Below are 20,049 nucleotides of genomic sequence, written 5' to 3' on the forward strand. Positions count from 1 at the left end.
AATTGTTATTAATATTACATTTTCAATATTTTCAATGTTGCATTTACTTTTCAAAAATTTAAAATTTAAATTACAATAAATCATCCATTAATCATTAATTTTCATCAAATTTCCAACTCTTAAGTATGATTAATGAGTATTTTAAGATGAGAGCTAGCAGGATTTCACCTAAAAAACAATAAATTACACTAAAATATTATTATAGATTTTATTAATATATCAATTTTATTTTTAAAATTAGTTCTATTTTTTTTACCTTTTTTTACTGGTTTTTTTATATTAATAAATGTGTTCAAAAAATTTTATATTTGATATTTCTTTATAAAATCAAAAAATGATGATTTTCTAGATAATAATTGGCATAATTTCATGATACTTTCGATTTAATAAATTTTTTATAATTATTCGTAATTTGAGTTTTTAACTCATAATACTAATTCTCTGTAGAAGTTTAATGTAAATGTAATATTTTAAATTAGATAAAATATGTACTAGAACTCTTCATTTTGATTTTGAGTTAAATAATTTAGAAAATAAATATATTCTTTTAATTGTTAATTTGTGTCACAAATAATTAAATTGTAATTATATTTATAATAATATTTTTTGTTAATTTTAGCGATAGCCATTTTTTTTCAAAACTGACTACAATTTATTATAGAGGGTAGAACATTATTATAGAATGAATTGGCACATATTTATATACATTACAACTCTTTTTTAGCTAGCCATTTTAACTTAGATCTAAAATGACATCTAAGAATAAATAACTTAATATGACGAACAAGAAGATAAATCTAAATTGACAAAAACAAATTTTACAAATTTATATAATAATTATAGTGATTAAATTCATAGAGCATTCAAAAATCGTATATTATAAGACTCATCCTCTTCTATTTTAGTTAATCCTTTAAAAAAAGGCATGTATCCTGACCCTATAAATAAGGTATATTCCTCCAAAAATAGTTATTTTTAGATTGTTAATTATAAATGAGTGCTTAATTTACTTAAATAAAAAAGGATAGGTAATAAACATCTTATGAAGAAGCTGATGCAGTATTTTAAGTGGTAGATTAATAATATAGTTTAAATATGAATACATTTATTAATTCTTAAAATAAAAGCCCAGATAAAGTATCGTCAAAATATCAATAGACTTAAGGCATCTTACAAATTACACAACAAAAAATTCTAACAATTTAAACTTTGTTTATGGCGACAAAAAAGGATGGGAAGTAATAAATCTTTCTAACTATTACAATCTAAATACAAATTTAAATTTTGCTTCATAACTTTGTTAGTTAGATTCTTATTTTTGAATGATTACAAAAGAAAAAAAATAAAATAAATACAAAACTTTGTTACAAAAAAAAAATGATAAAAAAATTGAATTATTATTTAATAATAACATATTTATTTATACTTTTAATTCAAAGTTATGATTTAGTAACTTCAAAAAACTATGAAGTCAACTTTATTTTAAAAATAATAAAATATTAATTTTTTAAAATTTAAGATGATAGCTAGCTTAAATCTTTAAAGTTATTTAAAATAATTTATAATTTATATGATTTGTTAATAAAAGATAGTTATTTATACAATAGACACAAGCTAAGACTATACAAATTTTCAGTAAGGAAATGTGATAGCTTTACCATATATTTTTACTAGAGATTCTACTTAGAAAATAGATGCTCATCTCTTTACAATATTTGCATCAAAAGATATGTTTCTAATGTTTTATTTAAGAATTAATTTATAATATTTCTCAAATTTAAAACCTCTTTTGGCTTAAAGTTCATCTCTAACAATAAAAACTCCTGAAAGAGCCATTTATGGATAAAACAAAGCTTTTGGATTTGTTATAATGAATAATTAAGCTGTAAACCTTCCTCCTGCTATGCCAGTTATGAAGTCAGATAACTCTTACCCTGATACTATAATTACTTATTCGGATTTGACAAAAGATAAAAGTAATAGTTCATTAATTTAACCACTAAATATAACTGAAGATGAAAGAGTTTATAACTATCTAATTAACAATGATAAATTTTGGATTAATCTCCAATAAATAACAGTACCTTTTATTCCTTTTATAAGCAACTGCTAAAATTATGGGGAGTATATTTTTTTAAGTGATGTAGTGGAAAGCGAAAAAAATTGTGAATTATACACTCCTGAAGAGACGATAGTTGTTAATCCTTTTGTCTTTTTATAGAATCCAAAATCAGACACATGTGAAGATGTTGAATTTACATGCATATTGGATGACGCTTTTTTTTCCTCTACACAGTATCCTAAATTTTATGAATAGAGTTTCTAAACAGAATTGTTTAAAATGACAGCTGATCCTATTGATTTCTAGCAAGATATTTATATAGATAATGTAAATTTTGACCCTTTAAATTTAATTTCTGTAGTATTGCAAAGTTCTCTTCCATCTACTAAACTCCCTAAAGAGATAACTTTAGAAATTGGATATTATTAAGTGGATTAATATAAAAAAAGAATTGTAAAAGCAGGAGTGACTTTTGGTCAAATGATAAATAAAAGCAATGTTGATCAAAGCTCCCCTTTTACTTATAAATTTATTTTAAAATTCATTTCTTTAGGTCATGCTGAGCTTGCTATTAATTTTGCTTTTAACTTACCTGTTTATTTTATCCTCTCTTCAATTATAGGTACTTTCAGTATTATAATGATCTTTTTCTACTACTGTTTTTATAGAACTTCAAATATGTAAATTATTATATTATTTTCAGCAAATTTTGATAATTCCTTTTCAGTTTAAAATGAAAAAATAAAATAAAATCTTTTTTAATAAAATAAAAAAAATACGTAAAAAAATAAAATAAATTACCTAATTATAATAAAGAGTATTCAGAAGAGTTGTAGAAAAGAAAAAGGAGCTTTTTATTACTTTCAAAAGCTTAAAAAGAGCATGCTATGATTTGTGGGAGTTTCTTTAGCTTTACAAATCCTTATATCTAGGAATAATTCTGGCATTCATTCCGAATTTCATAATGCAGTTTTTTATCTCATTTTTGATGCTAGGTGGTTTTTGGAGTAATCCCTTTTTTAATTGCAGTGATCTTTCTACAGAAAGAATATGTGAAACCTCTATATTTGAATCTTTTGGAGTAATATATTACTATTAGAATCAATATATTTTAAAAACATAATGTCAATTTAATTTATTATCATTTTTATAAATAAATTTCAAAGCTATGCAAAAATAAATAATTCAAGTAAACTATGTTTTATTACTATTAAGAATCTTTTACTTAGTTAATTCAATTTTTTCCCTCAGCCTAAATAGCTAATCTATTTATATTATGAAATCAGTCAGCATAATTACTACTATCATAAATTTTAAACTTAAATATGTAAAAAGATTTATTTGTTAGTTAATACAATATTTGAAAATCAAAATAGGCCGCTTAAGTCCCTTAGTCAAAAAGGAGAGGTAGATTAGGATTAACATTTATAGTAATTGGATTTTATGCAATAATTAGAATATCATCTCTTTATATTCCTATTAGCTAGAAAGATAAAATTAGGGATGCTGTAAAAAATTATAAAAGCAATTAAAGTGGCAAAAAATAGAATAAATTTTTCGAAGCTATTTCAATACTTGAGGAAAAAGTGGAGCTATTTACTTCAGAATCTCATGATGGAAATATTTGGTAGGATAAAATATGGACCAGAGGATTGTTTATTTATCTTACGATTTTAGTCATTATAATATATATTGTTGTTATTTATCTCTCCTTTTCTACATATTATGGAGCAAATATCTGGTTTTTTACTTTTATCCTTAAAGCATCTTAGTTGTTTATCGGAGAGTGTTTGAAGTTATATATCGAAGATGAGCTTCTTTTAAGCTCTATTTCATGCATTATGGGTAAAATCCTGTTATGTTTTGCACCAAACATATATAAGTATTTTATAAAAATAAGGTATGAGTACTTCAATCTCAGGTCTAGGTGCTATTGACTTTTTTGATTATTTGTTTAATACTTATGTTGCTCTTGGTATTTCAACTTTTGAGAAAACAAGTTAAGTTATAGTTGTAGACTCTATAGTTGAAAGTATTGGAGAATATGGTCCATAAGTTTAGAATTATATTTCAAAGTAACATATATTTTATTTATGATTGATTAAGCTTTTAGAAATAAAATTTATTTGAACTGACTGATCATAAAAAGCACAATTAATACTAAAAAAATAAAATATGTTTTTTTTATTTTTGAAAAGAGTTTTTTAGATTGAAAGCAATGAGAATGAAGGGTAAGAAGGAGAAGAAGATGAATTATCTAAAAATAAACATGATTTATTAAATGATAATTAAGAAAAAGAAGATAACTAATCCCAAGAAACTGGATAAAAAGGTAAGCTATTTTAAAAAGCAGATATTTATTAATAAATAACTTTAATTAAGATTTAGGAAATAGCTCTATATTCCTGACTGAAAACTGCGAAGATAGTATGATGTCTATTGATTTTTAAGGTAATAAATAATTAATTATAAATTTTTCTCAACTTATTTTGAATTTTTAATTCATAGATTTCAAGTTAGATGAATAAGATGATAAAAAGCATAATTTGAAATAATAAAACAGTATTAAGCTTTTGAATGGGCATAAAAATTTAAGCAGTCCTATAGCTAATAATCTAAATGATGATTAAAACAGAAAACTTCAAAGCTAATACTCTGATGGTGATAATGAAGAAGACAATATTTATTAACAATAATATGAAAAAGATTCTTTAGAATTAGCGTTTGAAGAATTACTAAGATAAAAATTTACTAAAAAGGCATAAACTTTAATGGTTAGATAATAGACTAAAGCTAATTCAGAATAAGAAAATAAAATAGACTTGAAATTAACTATTACAATAAAAATGTTCACCGATTTCTGTAACAACACCTTCACCTTGATTTCAACAGTAAAAATATTAATTTATTTGTTGTTATTATTATTCAAAATTCACATATGAAAAACCTAAACATTTTTTTGAAATGAGCTTAATAAATAAATAAAAATATTTTTTATTAATTTTAAAAGCAAAATTAATAATCATTATTCATATTATGAATAACTTTTTATTTTTAATTATATAGCCTTTTGTTGTTGTTTGCCTTTGGATGTTTTATGATGCTAATTAAATGTTTGTGAAGTGGAATATCAATAAAAAAGGTATTGTTTATTACTTTTTGTTCAATGTCTTAAATATCCCGTTTACAATGATGGTTGATATGCTGTTTTTAAAGACAAATGAGTAATTTCATGACATTGGTGTCAGAGAATACTTTACTTTGAAAGCTGAAAAATTCAAATCTCGTTTTCTTACTTGGAAGGCTGACGAAGAAGAAAAAGATGAATTACATTCACGTATTGAAGGTGAGTTGAGAAATATTAACATGTGGTGCTATTCTTCTTAATAATTCTTTTGTCTATTTATTTTTGTTGCAGGTATTTAAGAAAGTTATTATAATTAATAAAAAAAAATAATTTAATGAAAAATAGGGGGAATAGGAGTTATCGAAGGTGTGCTGACAATTATAGTTAATAACTACAACATTTTTAGTGATTCTTCAAGCTTTTTTTTAATTTTTATACTTTGGATACCAATTTGCTTTTTATATGATTTTTTAATTGTCAATTTATTTCTTGAAAGAATTTGGGGTGTAAAAAAAGAAGATGAAGCTGAATCAGATGCAGGTGCAGGTGCTAAGAGTGTCAAAAATATTATTGAGCTAAATTCTCCTAACAGTAATCTTTCTAAGCTGAATTAGTTAAAAAATTCTTTCACTAAGCTGATCCAAACAAATAAAAAGCAAAAATAACCTTTAAAAATAACAGTTTTAGATTAATAATAGTAGGCAGTTATTTTTTCATAAGACAATTTAATGCAATAGGGAAGTGATTAGTAGTTACAAAATGAAGAAAATAATATTATCACTGCCATGTAATTTCAAACAGGTAGGTTAGGTCACTCTATTAATAATGAAGTTGAAAGAAATTAAATCATACTTAATCAACCTAAATAAAAAAATACACTACCCCAATAACTTCAAATTAAGTAGCTGACTCTTTAAAATACCATAAAATCAGATTAACATGAATTTTATTCCATACTAAAATAATCAAATGATGATGATAACCAATTTGAGTAAATGAAAGAATTAAAAGAAAGTTTAGAAAAAAATAGGTATCTTAGACTATTCTTTGAAGAATAAATTGACTAAATTAATGATTATGATATAAGTATCCATCAGTTTATATTATCGTTCTCTTAATAAAAAGAAGAAGATAAGTAAATTTATTTTAAGTCTTCAAAAAGCAACCTCTCCTTTTAATTATAATTATTTTTTATTAATAGAGACAGACTATATAAGCTTTTCCTCCATAATTTCAAGCGATTCAAGCTATAAAAAGATGCTTATGACTAGTTTAAAAAACTGAAGAATATAGACATTAAAAAAGCAGTATATGAGAAAGAAAAGAAAGCAAAATATTAAGATATTAAATCTCATTTTACTGAAATTGAATACAAAGATTAGAAATTCCTTACTAAGTTCTTAAAGTTAAATAAAGTTTGGTTGAGGAAAAACATGAAGCTCTTCTTTGAAGATTTGCTTTATGGAGAATCTAAAAAAGAGCTGCTCAGGTAATTAATTAAAACTTTTGTTTATTACTTTTTTCTGATTGTTTTTTATCTACATTTTTAAAAACCATTATTTAATTTTTATAATAGATTAAGGGAGTCTATCCTTACTAATTTTAGCAATATTTATGGAGAGATTAAAGTTTAAGGAAATTAATAGGTGATATAAGTTAAAGAAGTCTTTTAAAATGTTGTTTAACCTTCTAAATAGGAGATAGCTCAACAGCTAGATTAGCCCTTTGCACAAATATTAAAAATTTGGCTTAGAAGAAGCAGGATTTAAAAAATTGCTTAACAATTAATTGGTGGTTATTTTTTAAGAGCAGACTCGATAAGCTGTTGCTACTGCAAATCTAATTGGGGACTCTTAGTTTAGTGTAAAAATAAAAGTGTTGAAGATCTATTTCATGATTTTTATAAAAGAGAATGCAAAACTTACAAAATTGTTTTAAATGTATTAGAACTATTTGAAAATAACAGGATAGTTGTTAATCCTTACATTTCCCTATAGTAAAAACTGTTATCTTACAACTAACAAAATAGCAACTCTTTAAATTAAAATGAGTATCTAGATTATTTTTCAAGTCCTTAGCGGTCCTTTAGAGAAGATTATGATAACTCAGAAAATGAGTACTAAGATACTCCAAATGATTTTATTGACTATGATGATCAGTAGAATCATAATTAAAGTAATTAAAATAATCTCTAAAATAATACAATGCTATTTAAATAGAGATTTGTTGATAGATGGTAAGAGTATTTCTCTTCTCATGCTTAACTGATATCTGTCTGTCTTGAATGCAATGATAAAGCCTAGAATTAATACTTAAGTAAGATAATAGAGCAAAGATAAAAGAAGGAAAGAGAGCTAAAATTACTAAGAGACGCTTTACTTGCTTTAACAGATTCAAAAAGTAGCTAAAATCTTCGCGCTCCAACTTTATAATAGCCTGAGGAACAAGATAGTTTAAAGAGAGATCCAAGCATTCCTAATTTTATTGTTAACAATTTTAACTTTAAAAAGGGAGGAGAAAATATCATTAATTAGAATTAAGTCATACAAGAAGAGAATTGTGAAGATTAAAGTTATATTGAAGATAAATTGAGTAAATTTGAAGATTAGCAAGATATGAGTGGAGAGTATACTTTTCACAGAAAAGAAGAAATAGAGTAATACACTTAACAAAATTATGACCAGAATGAAGAGGAGGATGAATGTAATAATTAACAGTAAGAAGATTAGCTTATTCAACCTACTAGAAGGTAAAGCACAAAGTTAAATTAGAGCTCAAGGACAATTAAGTCTGAAAAAAGAACTCACCCTTAAAATCAAAATCAAGACAATGGATCCGAAGCTAATGAAGAAGATATTAGAAATATTAATGAATAAATCGTAAACAGATCTTTCAGAGTCTTGTCTGCTAGAAAAAGTTCTGTAGCTTAATATGATGATAGTTATTAAGAAGAATAACCAAGCTAGTTAAATGATAGTAAAAATTCTGAAGATGACAGTGAAAACAGTAGCACATATTAAGAATAAGATTAATAACCTTAATATGAGAGTAATAAAGAAAGTAATAATAATCATAATGATGATGATGAACAAGAGGAGGAAGATGATGATGAAGAAGACGAAGATGATGTACATAATGTTGAAGAAGAAGAAGATTAGGATAATGCTAATCAGCATCATCATGATGGATAGTATATGAGTTAGGATTTACTTTCTAAAAATACAAATGATAAATAAAATATATTTGAATAAAATCTTCTAGCATCTTATGATAAAAATATTGTGAACAAGAATTAATAAAACAACATTCCTTTAAACAATTTATTCTTGCCAAAGGATTCTTAAGGTTCTAAAAATCTATTTTAGTTAAATGAAGTAGACGAATTAGAAGAAGAAAACAGAAAATCTACATAGAAGAGTAATTTAAAAGATCAAATTACGGAAAGGAGCTTAGAAAATTTAAAAGTAGAATATATTTATGAATAAGATCAAATAAATGGTGATGAATAAAATAATCAAGAGGAGAAGTGAAAACATGAAAATCTAACTGATTACATTAAAAAATATTGAATTAATTTTCAATGTTAATAAATAATATTTTATAAATCTACATTATTTAAGCAAATTCAACATTTATTTAGTTAAAATTAATATTTTTTATTAAATTTTACTCAATTAAATAAATTTTTCATATTATAAAATCCAACATTTAATTATTAATGCATATATGCATAAATAAATAATTAGAGATTTGAGTTTTTTATGAATTAGGTAAATTTAATGGTGATCAGTAAAATAAATAATCAAGATGAGTAGTGAAAATTTTTAGTTAAAACAATATGTTTGATTAAAATATATTTAATTAAAAAATAAAGTTTAGTTTCTCATTTATCAAATCCACCAATAAGAGCATACATCTATAAATGCATAAATAAATAAATAAATAAATAAATAATTAGAAATCTTAATTTTTGTTATAAGTTTTTTTCCTTATTCAAATTATTTGGATTTAATAAATTAAAATAATTAAAAAAAAAATTTTTTTATTATTATAAAAATTATATTTTTCATTTAAAAATAAATAAAATTTTAATTAAATTATTTTTTTAAATTTTGAAAAGAGTTTGTTGAGTTTACTTTTAAATTAAAGCCCAAAGCATTTGAAATTTATAATAAAATTCATATTTATAAATTAGAATGGTGAAAATAATCATATTTAATTATTTTTGAATATAAAAATATAAGATAAAATTCAGCTTATCAGAATACTTGAATTTTTAATTACAATAATAAGAAATATGCCTATAAATTTACCTATTAAATAAAAGATTTATTATCCATTTAAATATACATTTCTTTTTATGTGCTTACAAACAAAATGTAATATTTATTACCAAATAATAATAAATTGTGGATTTGATCTATCTTTTATAATTATCTAAATTATCTCTAACTTTAACAAATGCTCTTTACTATAAAATATTAGTCAAATCTTTGAAATTTATTAAGCTTTATAGAATAATAATCTATTCATAAAAATGAATGTTAAAATCTAAGGAAAAAAAGAAATAATTCAGAAAATACCCTATTTTTTATATTATATTTTTATATACATAGCAACTGTTCTAGCTCAACAGAAGTATGAAAACATTCATTCAGCTAAGTAAGTTTAGTTTTCTTTTTAGCATTTAAGCAAAATATTTTTATTGAAAATGAACAATAAATAAATATAATTTATCAAAAAGCTAAACATAATACTTTGGATAAAGGCATTTAACTCTTTCTAATACATTTTTAGTGAATCCTTTAGCTAAAGACATGCATCCAAGCCCTCTTTACTGCGTAAGATTTATATAAGCATCTTGCTAAAATTTAAACCAATTTAATTATTACATTATAATCATTAAAAAGCAAGCTGAAAAAAATTACTAGAATCAGGAACCAAATTGTATTTTTTAAATAGTAAGTTTTTATTAATGGAATATCAATGAATTTAGTATTAATCAAATAATTAGCCTGTACAAAGCGTTGTGATTATAACTTTTGACTTTAGACATATCGTGAACATTACAAAGATTAAAAACATAGACTTTGATTATGGAAAAAATTGGGATGTAATTTTTAAGAATAACTAACTTGCTAATTAATTAATTAATTATCAAGTTATTAAATGAGTTTTATTTAACTCCCCTCTTTTTAAATTTTTCAATAACAGTTTTTTATTTATTGATAGATTTTAATTGCTACTAACAACACTTTAAAATTGGATGATTTAGATAATGATTTAAGTCCTTTTTAAGTTGAATTACCATAAATGTTTTTAAATAGCAAGAATACAAAGGAATAAACTCATGTTTTCAAATTGTTTGCTTATTAAGATCTAAATTTAGTTTTATTTATTCGGATTTTGAATCAAAAATATATTAATATGAGAATGCTATTTTAGCAAACGGCTAGGATCAAGATAGAATAACCATATCGTTCGAATTATGGATAAAATAAACTTTTCATGTTTGTGCTTTAAAATGAATAAAAAATTAACCTTCCTCTAAACATACCAGTCTTAGAACCTGATTAGTCTTATCCACCAACCTTAATTACCTATTCACCACTTGATAATAGTGAAGCTCTTCAAAATGCTTCTTTAACATCATATTAGAATATTACATACTAAAGTAACGAAATATTTTGGAAAAGCAAAGAGTAAATTGCAATTCCTTATATTCCTTATATGAGTAACTGTAAAGGCAGTGGGTAATTTATTTATCTACATGAATATATTGAAGATCCAAATTATTGCGAACTCTAAACTCCTTAAAATACTATACCAATTAGGTAAATTGAGTTTAAGTAAATACCTGTTTCTGATATATGTGAGGAGATTAAATTTTAGTGTTCACTCGATGAGGCCTTTAATGATAATAATAATTTTCCAAAATTCTATCAATAAAACAAAGAGGCAGAACTATTCTTTATCACATAAAATCCAATTAATATAGATACTGATCTTACAGGAGAAAATAGCATAAAGTCACTGAGTTTAATCCCAATTGTTACAAAAAATATTGTCCCTTCTTCTACTCTTCCCAAAACCATTACTCTAGAAATCAACTACTATCAAGTTGACAAGTATACAAAAAAAATTATAACTGCTGAAATGAGTTTTGGATCATTCATTGAAGAAAGTAGCAATAGCTCATCTTCCAATTTTCAGTTTAACTTTATCCTTTCATTTCATTCAATGTCACATTCAGAGCTGGCCATAGCATTTGCTCTTGAATGGCAGGTATATCTCATACTGTGTAGTTTAATTGGGTCTCTCTCTATTTGCTTTATATTAATTTATCATATATATTTTAGGATAGCAAATATGTAATTAATTAATACTTATAATTTCATTTTAAAATTTTAACAATTTTTTGAATTTAAACACAAAAATAGAATTTTCAGAAGAAAAATGTTGAAAAATAAAAATTCTTTTGAATTTACTTTTGTTTTCTTCAAGAAAAAACTGAATAGTGTGAGGCATTACATTAAACTCTATTAACCTATCTTATCTGGTGTGATTCTTGGAGTATCATTTAGCTTTTTGGTTTAAAGCATAGCTTCAATAGCAATGCTCGGAGGCTTTTGGGGATATTCGATAGCACCATGTGAAATGCCGACAACTGATTCAGTATGTGAAACCTCTATTTTAGAAGTTCTTAATGTAATTTAATTACTAAAAAAATAATTTTATATTCAAAATTTAAAAATTAAATAAAATACAATAAATAAATAAGCAAGTACTATTAAAAAGAATTTACAATATTTTGTTAATTTTAATTATAAAAATACTTACAGAGTACAACAATAACACAATATATTAGAAGAGGAAGATTGGGTTATACACTTATTGTAATAGGGATATATGGTTGCATAAGAATTACTGGAGTTTTTTTTCCTTCATCCACATAAGATAGAATAAACAAAAATGTTGATGATTGTATTAAAGATTCATCTGGATAATAACAAAAACTACTCAAAACGCTTAACAAGTTAAAAGAAAGAGACAAAATGATGGTTACTGAATTTTATGATGGTAATATTTGGTAAGAAAGAATCTGGAAAAGAGGATAGTATCTGTATATGTCGATTATTGTTTGGACGATTATGTTAATCATATTGCATTTATCTTTTTCAGCCTTTTATGCATAAAACATTTGGCTGTTTACAGCTCTTTTAAAGATAACATAAATTTTTATATAAGAAAGCTTAAAAGTTTACATGGAAAATGAATTGCTTACAAGTTCTTTTAACTGTGTAATTGGTATAAAATTATTTCTTTATATATTTTAAAAAACTTTAATTATTAAAAGCCATTTATTTTAAATTTAAAAAAAAAATATTTTGGTGTTTTATATTTTTTCTTATTAAAGAATTTACTCTTAAAAATATTTTTAGTTGAAAGCAGTTTCTTTTCAAAACTTTAAATATGGAAATTTTATTTTGTTTTTTATTATTTATTTAATTAACTATAGCAACCACTCTAATTGTATCAGGTTTAGGAGCTCTTGATTTTTATGAGTATTTATTCACATATTTTGTTAGTCTAGGAATTTCTACCTTTGAAAAGACCAATTAAGTTATTCTTGTACATCATGTTTCACATAGGGCATTTAAGTTTGTAAAAATATTTAAGAAATGGATATAAAAGTAAAAATTCTATTAATGATAATAGATAAAATAAATAATTTTTTTAAATAGATAGTTTTAATATGAAACTAATGAAGATGAATCCACTTAATCTTAAAATAATGATAATTTTGGTAATACTATTGATGATGAAACAGATAATTAAAATAAGAAATTAGATGGTAATTTTTAATTTTGTTATTAAATTCTAAATTTAATCAATATACAATTTAGATAACAGTGAAGTACTCTTATCTGAAAGATATGAAGAAAGCATGGATACTTATGATGCTAATTGTAAGCTAAGTATATCATTTTATTAAAGTTTTGAAATTTTGTTTTAATAAAATAGTTGACTAATAGTCTTTCAAAACTTACGGATAACTTCATTTGTAAGATTTAAAAACAGAAAATAATGAAAATATGTTTAGCTCTACTAAGAAGAGAATAAATTTTGCAGATATTTAATAAGTAAATGAGCTGATTTAATAGGCATAAACAGAAGAAGATTAGCAATAAATAAATTAAAATGAAAGCTTTGATGAATTCGAAGATAAATTTTAAAGATTCTTAGATCATAAAATAACAAAATCTTTCATGAAGTCACATCCTGAAAACGAAAAATAAAAAACATAAGAGCAAGAATACAAAGAAAATGGAAGTTAAATTATTAAAGTTTATACAGATTTTTGTAACTGTTCACTCACTATGCTTTAAGCTGTAAATAATTCTAAAAGGAGTATAATCAAAGTTATTTTTTTATTCAAATAAGCCATTTTAAATTGTCTAAATGTGGATGTTTTATGATGCAAGTTAGACTTTTATTAGGTGGCGTATCAAGAAAGCAGGTTTGGTGTTTTATTTGTTGTTTAATGTGTCAAATATACCTTTTTAGATAGTCATGGATATTCTCTTGCTCAAATCTGTTGAGTAGCTTCACTAACTTTACATATATGATTATGTAAATTAAGTTCGTCAAAGATATCAAAACAGAAAATACAATTGGAAAAGAGATGATGAAAATGATTTTTTGAAGATGGTAGAAAAAGAGGTTTAATACATAGATATCTGGTGTTATTCTTCTTAATATTTTTTTTGCTAAAGCTTGTTTTTAGGAAGTAAAATCTTATTAGAAAATTAATAATTTATTTACAATTCATTAAAAAGGTTCAATGGTTGTCATAAATGGATTTCTCACAGTTTTAGCAAACAAATATAACTTTCTAAGTGATGAATACTTAGTTACAATAACTATATTATGGATAATAGTATGTTTTTTAGTCGATACTGTCTTAGTTTACATTTACGATCATATCTCTTTGTGGAAAGTGGAGGATAAAATCAAATCTAAATAATAAAAATTAAATGAAGACGTAATTGATGAAATTAAATTAACAGAGTAATAGTTAATACCTACAGAACATTTGATTAAGGATTAATAACAGTTATTTTAAGTAACAGAAGTTTATACTAGAGATTTTAATAACTTAACAGCTGATAAAAAATGTTTAGAAACAATAGAAGACATTAGATAACATAATATGCCAAATAATATTTTTTCAAGAGATAATATCATCTTCAAATAAAGCTCAGTATAAGAAAAGCTTATTAAAATGTAATAAAACCATAGGTTTGGTAATAATGCCAAATTTAGTAAAGGGTATTTAGAATTTGAAAAGAAATTTTCACTTCTTAATTAGCTTCCAGACTCTAGCTAAAGCGATTTCGAAAGATAATAAAATTTTAATTTTAGTCACCAAGCCAGTTAAAAAATATACTAAATTTTAAATGAACAAAATAATGAGTTTAGTGAATTGAAATAACTTATTTAGAAAAATAAATATATTAAGATGTTCTTTTTAGATGCTATAGGTATGATCAAATAGTCAGACTTAAGAATACAAAACTATTTATTAGAGTTGTTTGAGGAAAAAGAAACATTAAAGTAAATTTTTTATTATTTAATTTTCAAAGCTAAAATTTAAATTCTTAAATTAACAGAAGATAATTTTAACTTTTCAAAAAAGTTTAATAAAATTTTTTTTTTATTTTTTAAAAATGTTTAAATTTAATTTAAATTTTCATGTAATACTTTAAAATTAATTACAATATTACCTTATTTTTTATTAATTCAAAAAATCTTCAATTCATTTAATACTTAAATTTTATAGATTTGATAAAGTTAAAAACTTTAAGTTTATGTTTAAAACTTTTACAATTTAGATAATTTAATTTATTTTTGCTGCATTTTTACCTATTACTTATGAATAATATTTTATTGATTAAAATTGATTATTTAATTTAAAGCATAAACTTAGAGATGAAATTTGTACAAATAGCTGATAAATATAGAAAATAGGATCCTGAGCCTTATAAAAAATTATAAAAATGGCTTAATATTAGAGAGAGTATTAAAAAATCAGTGGTCTTAAAAAATAAAATACTGAAATTGAAGGAACTAATGCCAAAACTTGAAAATAACGAATATAAAAATGAACAATTTAAGATTAATTTCTTAAATGTTAACAAAAAATGGTTTTAAAAAAACATCAAATTGCTATTTGAAGATTTAATGAAAGGAGATTCTAAGAACTAATTAAAAAAGTAATTAACATTAGTTTTCAAATATTAAGACATAATATTTAAATATATAGAAATAGATAACTAATATTATCAGGATTTAAGAGTATTTATGGAAAATTAAAATTGAATCGTTTTAAAGGAGATTAAATTTCTAATGAACAGAAGGTTGAGTCATCTATAAAATGGTTTGAAACTAATAGCTAAAAAACATCTTTTAAAAACGCTGCTATGATTGTAAGATATTGGCTTCTTAGGTCTAGAGTATAAACATTAGCTGAGAAATGTGTCTCTGCATATATGCTTTAAGGTGAAGGCAGATGTTGTATTTACTGCAAATCTTCTTAGTCAATCACTAAATAAATTTAAAACTCTAATATCGAAGATTTGTTTCTTAAATTTTATAAAAGAGAATGCAGAAAATACAGATAAGTAAATATTTTATCTAAATTTTCTTTTCACTTCATTATTTTATTATTTTAAAATGATTATTCTTCATATTAAAAAATAACTTTTTATCGTAATTAAGTACTTAAATGTGTTTTAAATTGTAAATGGAATCACTAAATAGAAAGGGAAATTAATTTCTCATGGTTCTTCAAGAAGATAAACAAAAAAATTTGATGATTTTTTACCACTTGATAACTTCTAAGACTCAATAATAGAGCACTAAACTGAATAGAAATCCTATTTTCTTTCAAGGTAGTAAAAATTTATAGAATCTTGGTAAGAGTACTTTTTTTTAAATGCAAAATTCATCTATGTTTGCTTGAAGTGTAATGATATTGCATAGAATGAATACCTTTAAATAGTCTCAAAATTTAGAAAATGGAGTGTTTAAATGCATTTATTAGAAATAAACAGTCAGCGAAATAATATTATCAAGGAAAAAGACGAGGAATCTGAGGGATAATTAAATAACTCCTATTAAATAAACTCTTCACTTCTTATTAGTAATTTTGCTCTTCACAAAGAATCATACTCTAAAGATGAGTTAACTCCAAAAAATAACGAGTAGGTAGGTTAGCAATTTATCACAGATTCAATTTTTCATCCAATTAATCCTCAATAAAATAAATATCAAAATACTGTTCAAGCAGAAAATTAAGTAATAAAAGAAGAGAATAATGAGGATTAAAGCTAAGCAGATAGAACGAACTATATTGATCAGGAATTCTTTTCTCCTTAACCTTAAAGAAAGAAAAGTTCAATAAACAGTATGCTCAGTTTAAGAGTAACAAAAAGTTCAACAAAACCCTAATACCCCTAATCAAATAATCAAAGTCCTTATAAACTAAGCTAACTAGGAATTAATAATAGCTAAAAATTAGAAAATTAGCCTTTAATATAATTAGATATTAAACATGAAGGCATAAATAGTCAAAATTACGACTCAGAAAAACAAGGAATTTTGTAGCCAGAAACAAATAAAGATTAAAAAGATTGTATTGATGATCAAAAAACTAGTAGAAGTGCTAAATCTATCTAAAAAACTCATCCTGAACCCTCTTAGAATAATTTAGATGATATAAAATTGAAAGACAATACCATAATTGATTAACAAATTTAGCTGATAAATAAAAACTTAGAAATGAGCTAAAACAGGTCTTTTCGTCTTGTCTAAACAGAGAAGTAAAAAGTATTAAAGGACTAAGAGTAAGATTTTCTGCAAGTAATTAACAGTGAATAACTTTAAAAGAGTGGTTCTTAGATAAATTTTAGTGAATTCTCTCCAGGTGTTATAAATTTAAACAAAAAATTTATAAATATTTTCTAAGAAAATAATTAAAATGAAAGTAAGTTTAATTAGAATAATGAAGTCTAATCCCTAAAATAATATAATGAATATTCCTAAAACTAAGAAGAAAGTAGCTCTTACTCTTCAGAAAAATCATTAGACAAAAATATAGATGGCTTTTGATAAGAGATAACTAAGCTTTGTTAAATTAACTTATAACAAAAATATTACTCCTCTTTAAAAGAAATTATGATCTACTCAGAAAAAAAATATCATAGTTTTTTTTATAAAAAAAGATATTAATTTTAATACAAATTTAGACAAAAAACTTTATTTAAAATTAAGATTAAAACAATTAAAACTTTTTAAAGAAATTTAAATTAAAATAGAAACATTTTAAATTATAGTATTATAAATATGGTTTTAAATATAATTTCAATTTTTTATTGTAAACTTTTAGTTAAATTTGTAGCACAATTAATAACTTAAAAAACTATTTATGGTAGATTAAAATTTAAAGTAGATAAACTTATTTTCTTATTTTAGATAGCCAAAAGAAATTATTTTTAATCTGACAAAAAGAATTGGTTGATATATATTTCAAAAATATTATCAAATTATCTATTTATCTATTGAATATATTTAAATATTATAATAACTTTTTATAATTTACTTTTTATGGTTATATAAACAATAACTCAAACAATATACAAAAAAATAATATTAATATCTTTAATATTTATAAAAATAAATACTTTCTTTATTATTTTATACATATCTTCTTAATACTTTATGAAGTTTACATTTATCAAAGCATTTCAAATCCTACCCCTTACTAATCTTACTAAATACATGAATATTAATATATACTTACCTACCTACCTAACTTAAAAGTACAAGAATAACAAATTAATTTTGATTGTAAAATATTATATTATCAAAAATATTAGATTAATTTGTCCTTTCAGCTTACACTCACTAATTAAATACCCGTTGAGTTGCATGAAAATGAACATTTTTATTATATGATAATTATCAAATATTAACAGCTTCATAAATTTTTGTGGAATATATATACCTGTTAAAAAGGTTAATAGATAAATTCCTTCTTAAATTTAATTAAAGATACACTGTAATTTAAAGAAAGGCTAAATTTATGTTTAATATTTAAAAAGTTTTGATTTTTCATTAGAATAACTTTACATAAAAATACAATAAAGATTTTTTAAAATCATTTAGAATTTAGTATTTAAATCTTTGATGTTAAATATATTTTTAAAGAAAATAAGCTTACCTTGGTTGATTGATTGATATTTATTTTAATTTGTTTAAATAAATATCAAATTAATATTCTGAAATAAATAGAAAAGGATTGTGAAAAAATTATTATTATTTTTTATTTTTCAATTTTGATATTTTAAAAAAAATATAATTGTGTCAAAACATAAAGGATGTGAACAAAGTTTTTCTAAATTTACATTAAAAATATAATTTTTATCTTATTTATTGTTATTATAATTAACAGAAATTTAAAAACTTAGAATAATTACATTTTTTGTTGTTTTTTAAAAGTTAAAAAGAAAATCCATCTGATCTTAATTTAAATAATTTTTGAATCACTTTTACCTGATTTTAATGAGTGAGTGATGTAATTCAAAAAGCAATTTAAATCATTTCAGTATTTTGTTTATTAACTTATTTATTCATTTATTCAAGCATGCTTTTTAAGATATAGTTTTTTACATCTAAAAAAATCCAAATATATAAAATTTGAATAAATATTTTAAAAAGAACATACATATGCACGTAAAGAATGAAATGAAAGATATTAAGTTGAGGAAAGTTTACAAAAAAAGAAACCCTGTAGTTAATATTTATGATAAATTGTGGGAGCTTAACAACAATTTTGAATTTATATATTTTTTACTAAATAGTCTTTTTTATTATTTCAAAAATTAATAAATCTTTATTTTTTTTCTTTCTAAATTTTTACCCTACCCAATCAACTCCCAGCTTCTAATTTTCTTTTTTATTATTTAGATAGAGAAAAAGCAGTTCAAAACTCAGAAGAAGATCGATTGACAGCAAAATTATTATAGCCAAAAAGAAAATTCTAAAATGTAAATACATTATAGTGAATACAATTTGTAATAAACAAAATAAACTCAAATCAGTATACTTGCATTTATATTTAAATCAAAATACCTAATCCTTATAAATTAGGTATAAACAAGAGATTGTATTCTAATTGATATTTATTAAATTATTTATAAATCTTCATTTTGTATTCATCAATATTAATTGGGGAGCGACTAATTTTTTAAAATTTAACAAAAGTACTGTATTCTTTGTATTCTTCCTTCATATGTTTTATAATTCCTATCCACTTTTTTCTTAAATTAATAAATAAACATAAGTAACTTGATCAGATAAGGGTCCTAAACAGAGAAGCTTCTATTTTTGAAAAAGAAATATTATTATAATATATTATATTACTAGACCAACTTTCAAATAAATAAGAAAGTCATACAGTTTAAAATTTTTTTTTTTTCTACAAAAGTGGTTTGAAATTATTTTGGCATTTGCATATAAAAAAATACTATTAAAAAGCTGAAAATAATACTCTTTAGAATAGAGCAAAAAGTATTTGTAGCCAATAAGTAATTTATTCTTAGATATTTAATAAAAGACTGAAAGTTGTGCTCTAAGTTCTAAGAAGCTTGCTTATCTAATAAGTAAATAAAAAAACATACAAATTTTGTTTTTATTTCTTTTAAATAGGACTTAATTAGCTAGTCAATGGTTTATTTTTAATAAAGAAGTTATGACGATTTATTTTGATTTTGTTTTATGATTTAAATAATCAGAG

The 20,049-nt window shown here is 22.7% G+C and overlaps 2 protein-coding genes across 2 annotated transcripts; both read left to right on the top strand. All coding sequences in view use genetic code 6, as the record gives it.

The window, feature by feature from the left end:
- Positions 1-682: 682 nt before the first annotated feature.
- TTHERM_01193570 (transmembrane protein, putative) lies at positions 683-8,719 on the top strand (the record flags this gene model as incomplete). Its single annotated transcript, XM_001030000.3, has 14 exons — positions 683-949; positions 1,024-1,071; positions 1,128-1,238; positions 1,589-2,742; positions 2,879-3,143; positions 3,439-3,907; positions 3,963-4,137; positions 4,261-4,394; positions 4,445-4,513; positions 4,571-4,953; positions 5,129-5,480; positions 5,535-6,324; positions 6,391-6,678; positions 6,766-8,719. The coding sequence occupies 14 exons, from the start codon at positions 683-685 to the stop codon at positions 8,717-8,719; spliced, it is 6,459 nt and encodes a 2,152-aa protein (XP_001030000.2).
- Positions 8,720-10,616: 1,897 nt separating this feature from the next.
- On the top strand, positions 10,617-17,363 carry TTHERM_01193580 (transmembrane protein, putative; the record flags this gene model as incomplete). The annotated part of the gene is made up of 12 exons (XM_001030001.2): positions 10,617-11,474; positions 11,694-11,897; positions 12,032-12,497; positions 12,709-12,883; positions 12,935-13,044; positions 13,097-13,159; positions 13,215-13,582; positions 13,635-13,980; positions 14,030-14,807; positions 15,170-15,466; positions 15,517-15,874; positions 15,972-17,363. The coding sequence occupies 12 exons, from the start codon at positions 10,617-10,619 to the stop codon at positions 17,361-17,363; spliced, it is 5,415 nt and encodes a 1,804-aa protein (XP_001030001.2).
- Positions 17,364-20,049: the final 2,686 nt, after the last annotated feature.

The sequence above is a fragment of the Tetrahymena thermophila genome (assembly GCF_000189635.1).
Source record: "Tetrahymena thermophila SB210 genomic scaffold scf_8254361, whole genome shotgun sequence".
NCBI classification, from domain to species: Eukaryota; Ciliophora; class Oligohymenophorea; order Hymenostomatida; family Tetrahymenidae; genus Tetrahymena; species Tetrahymena thermophila.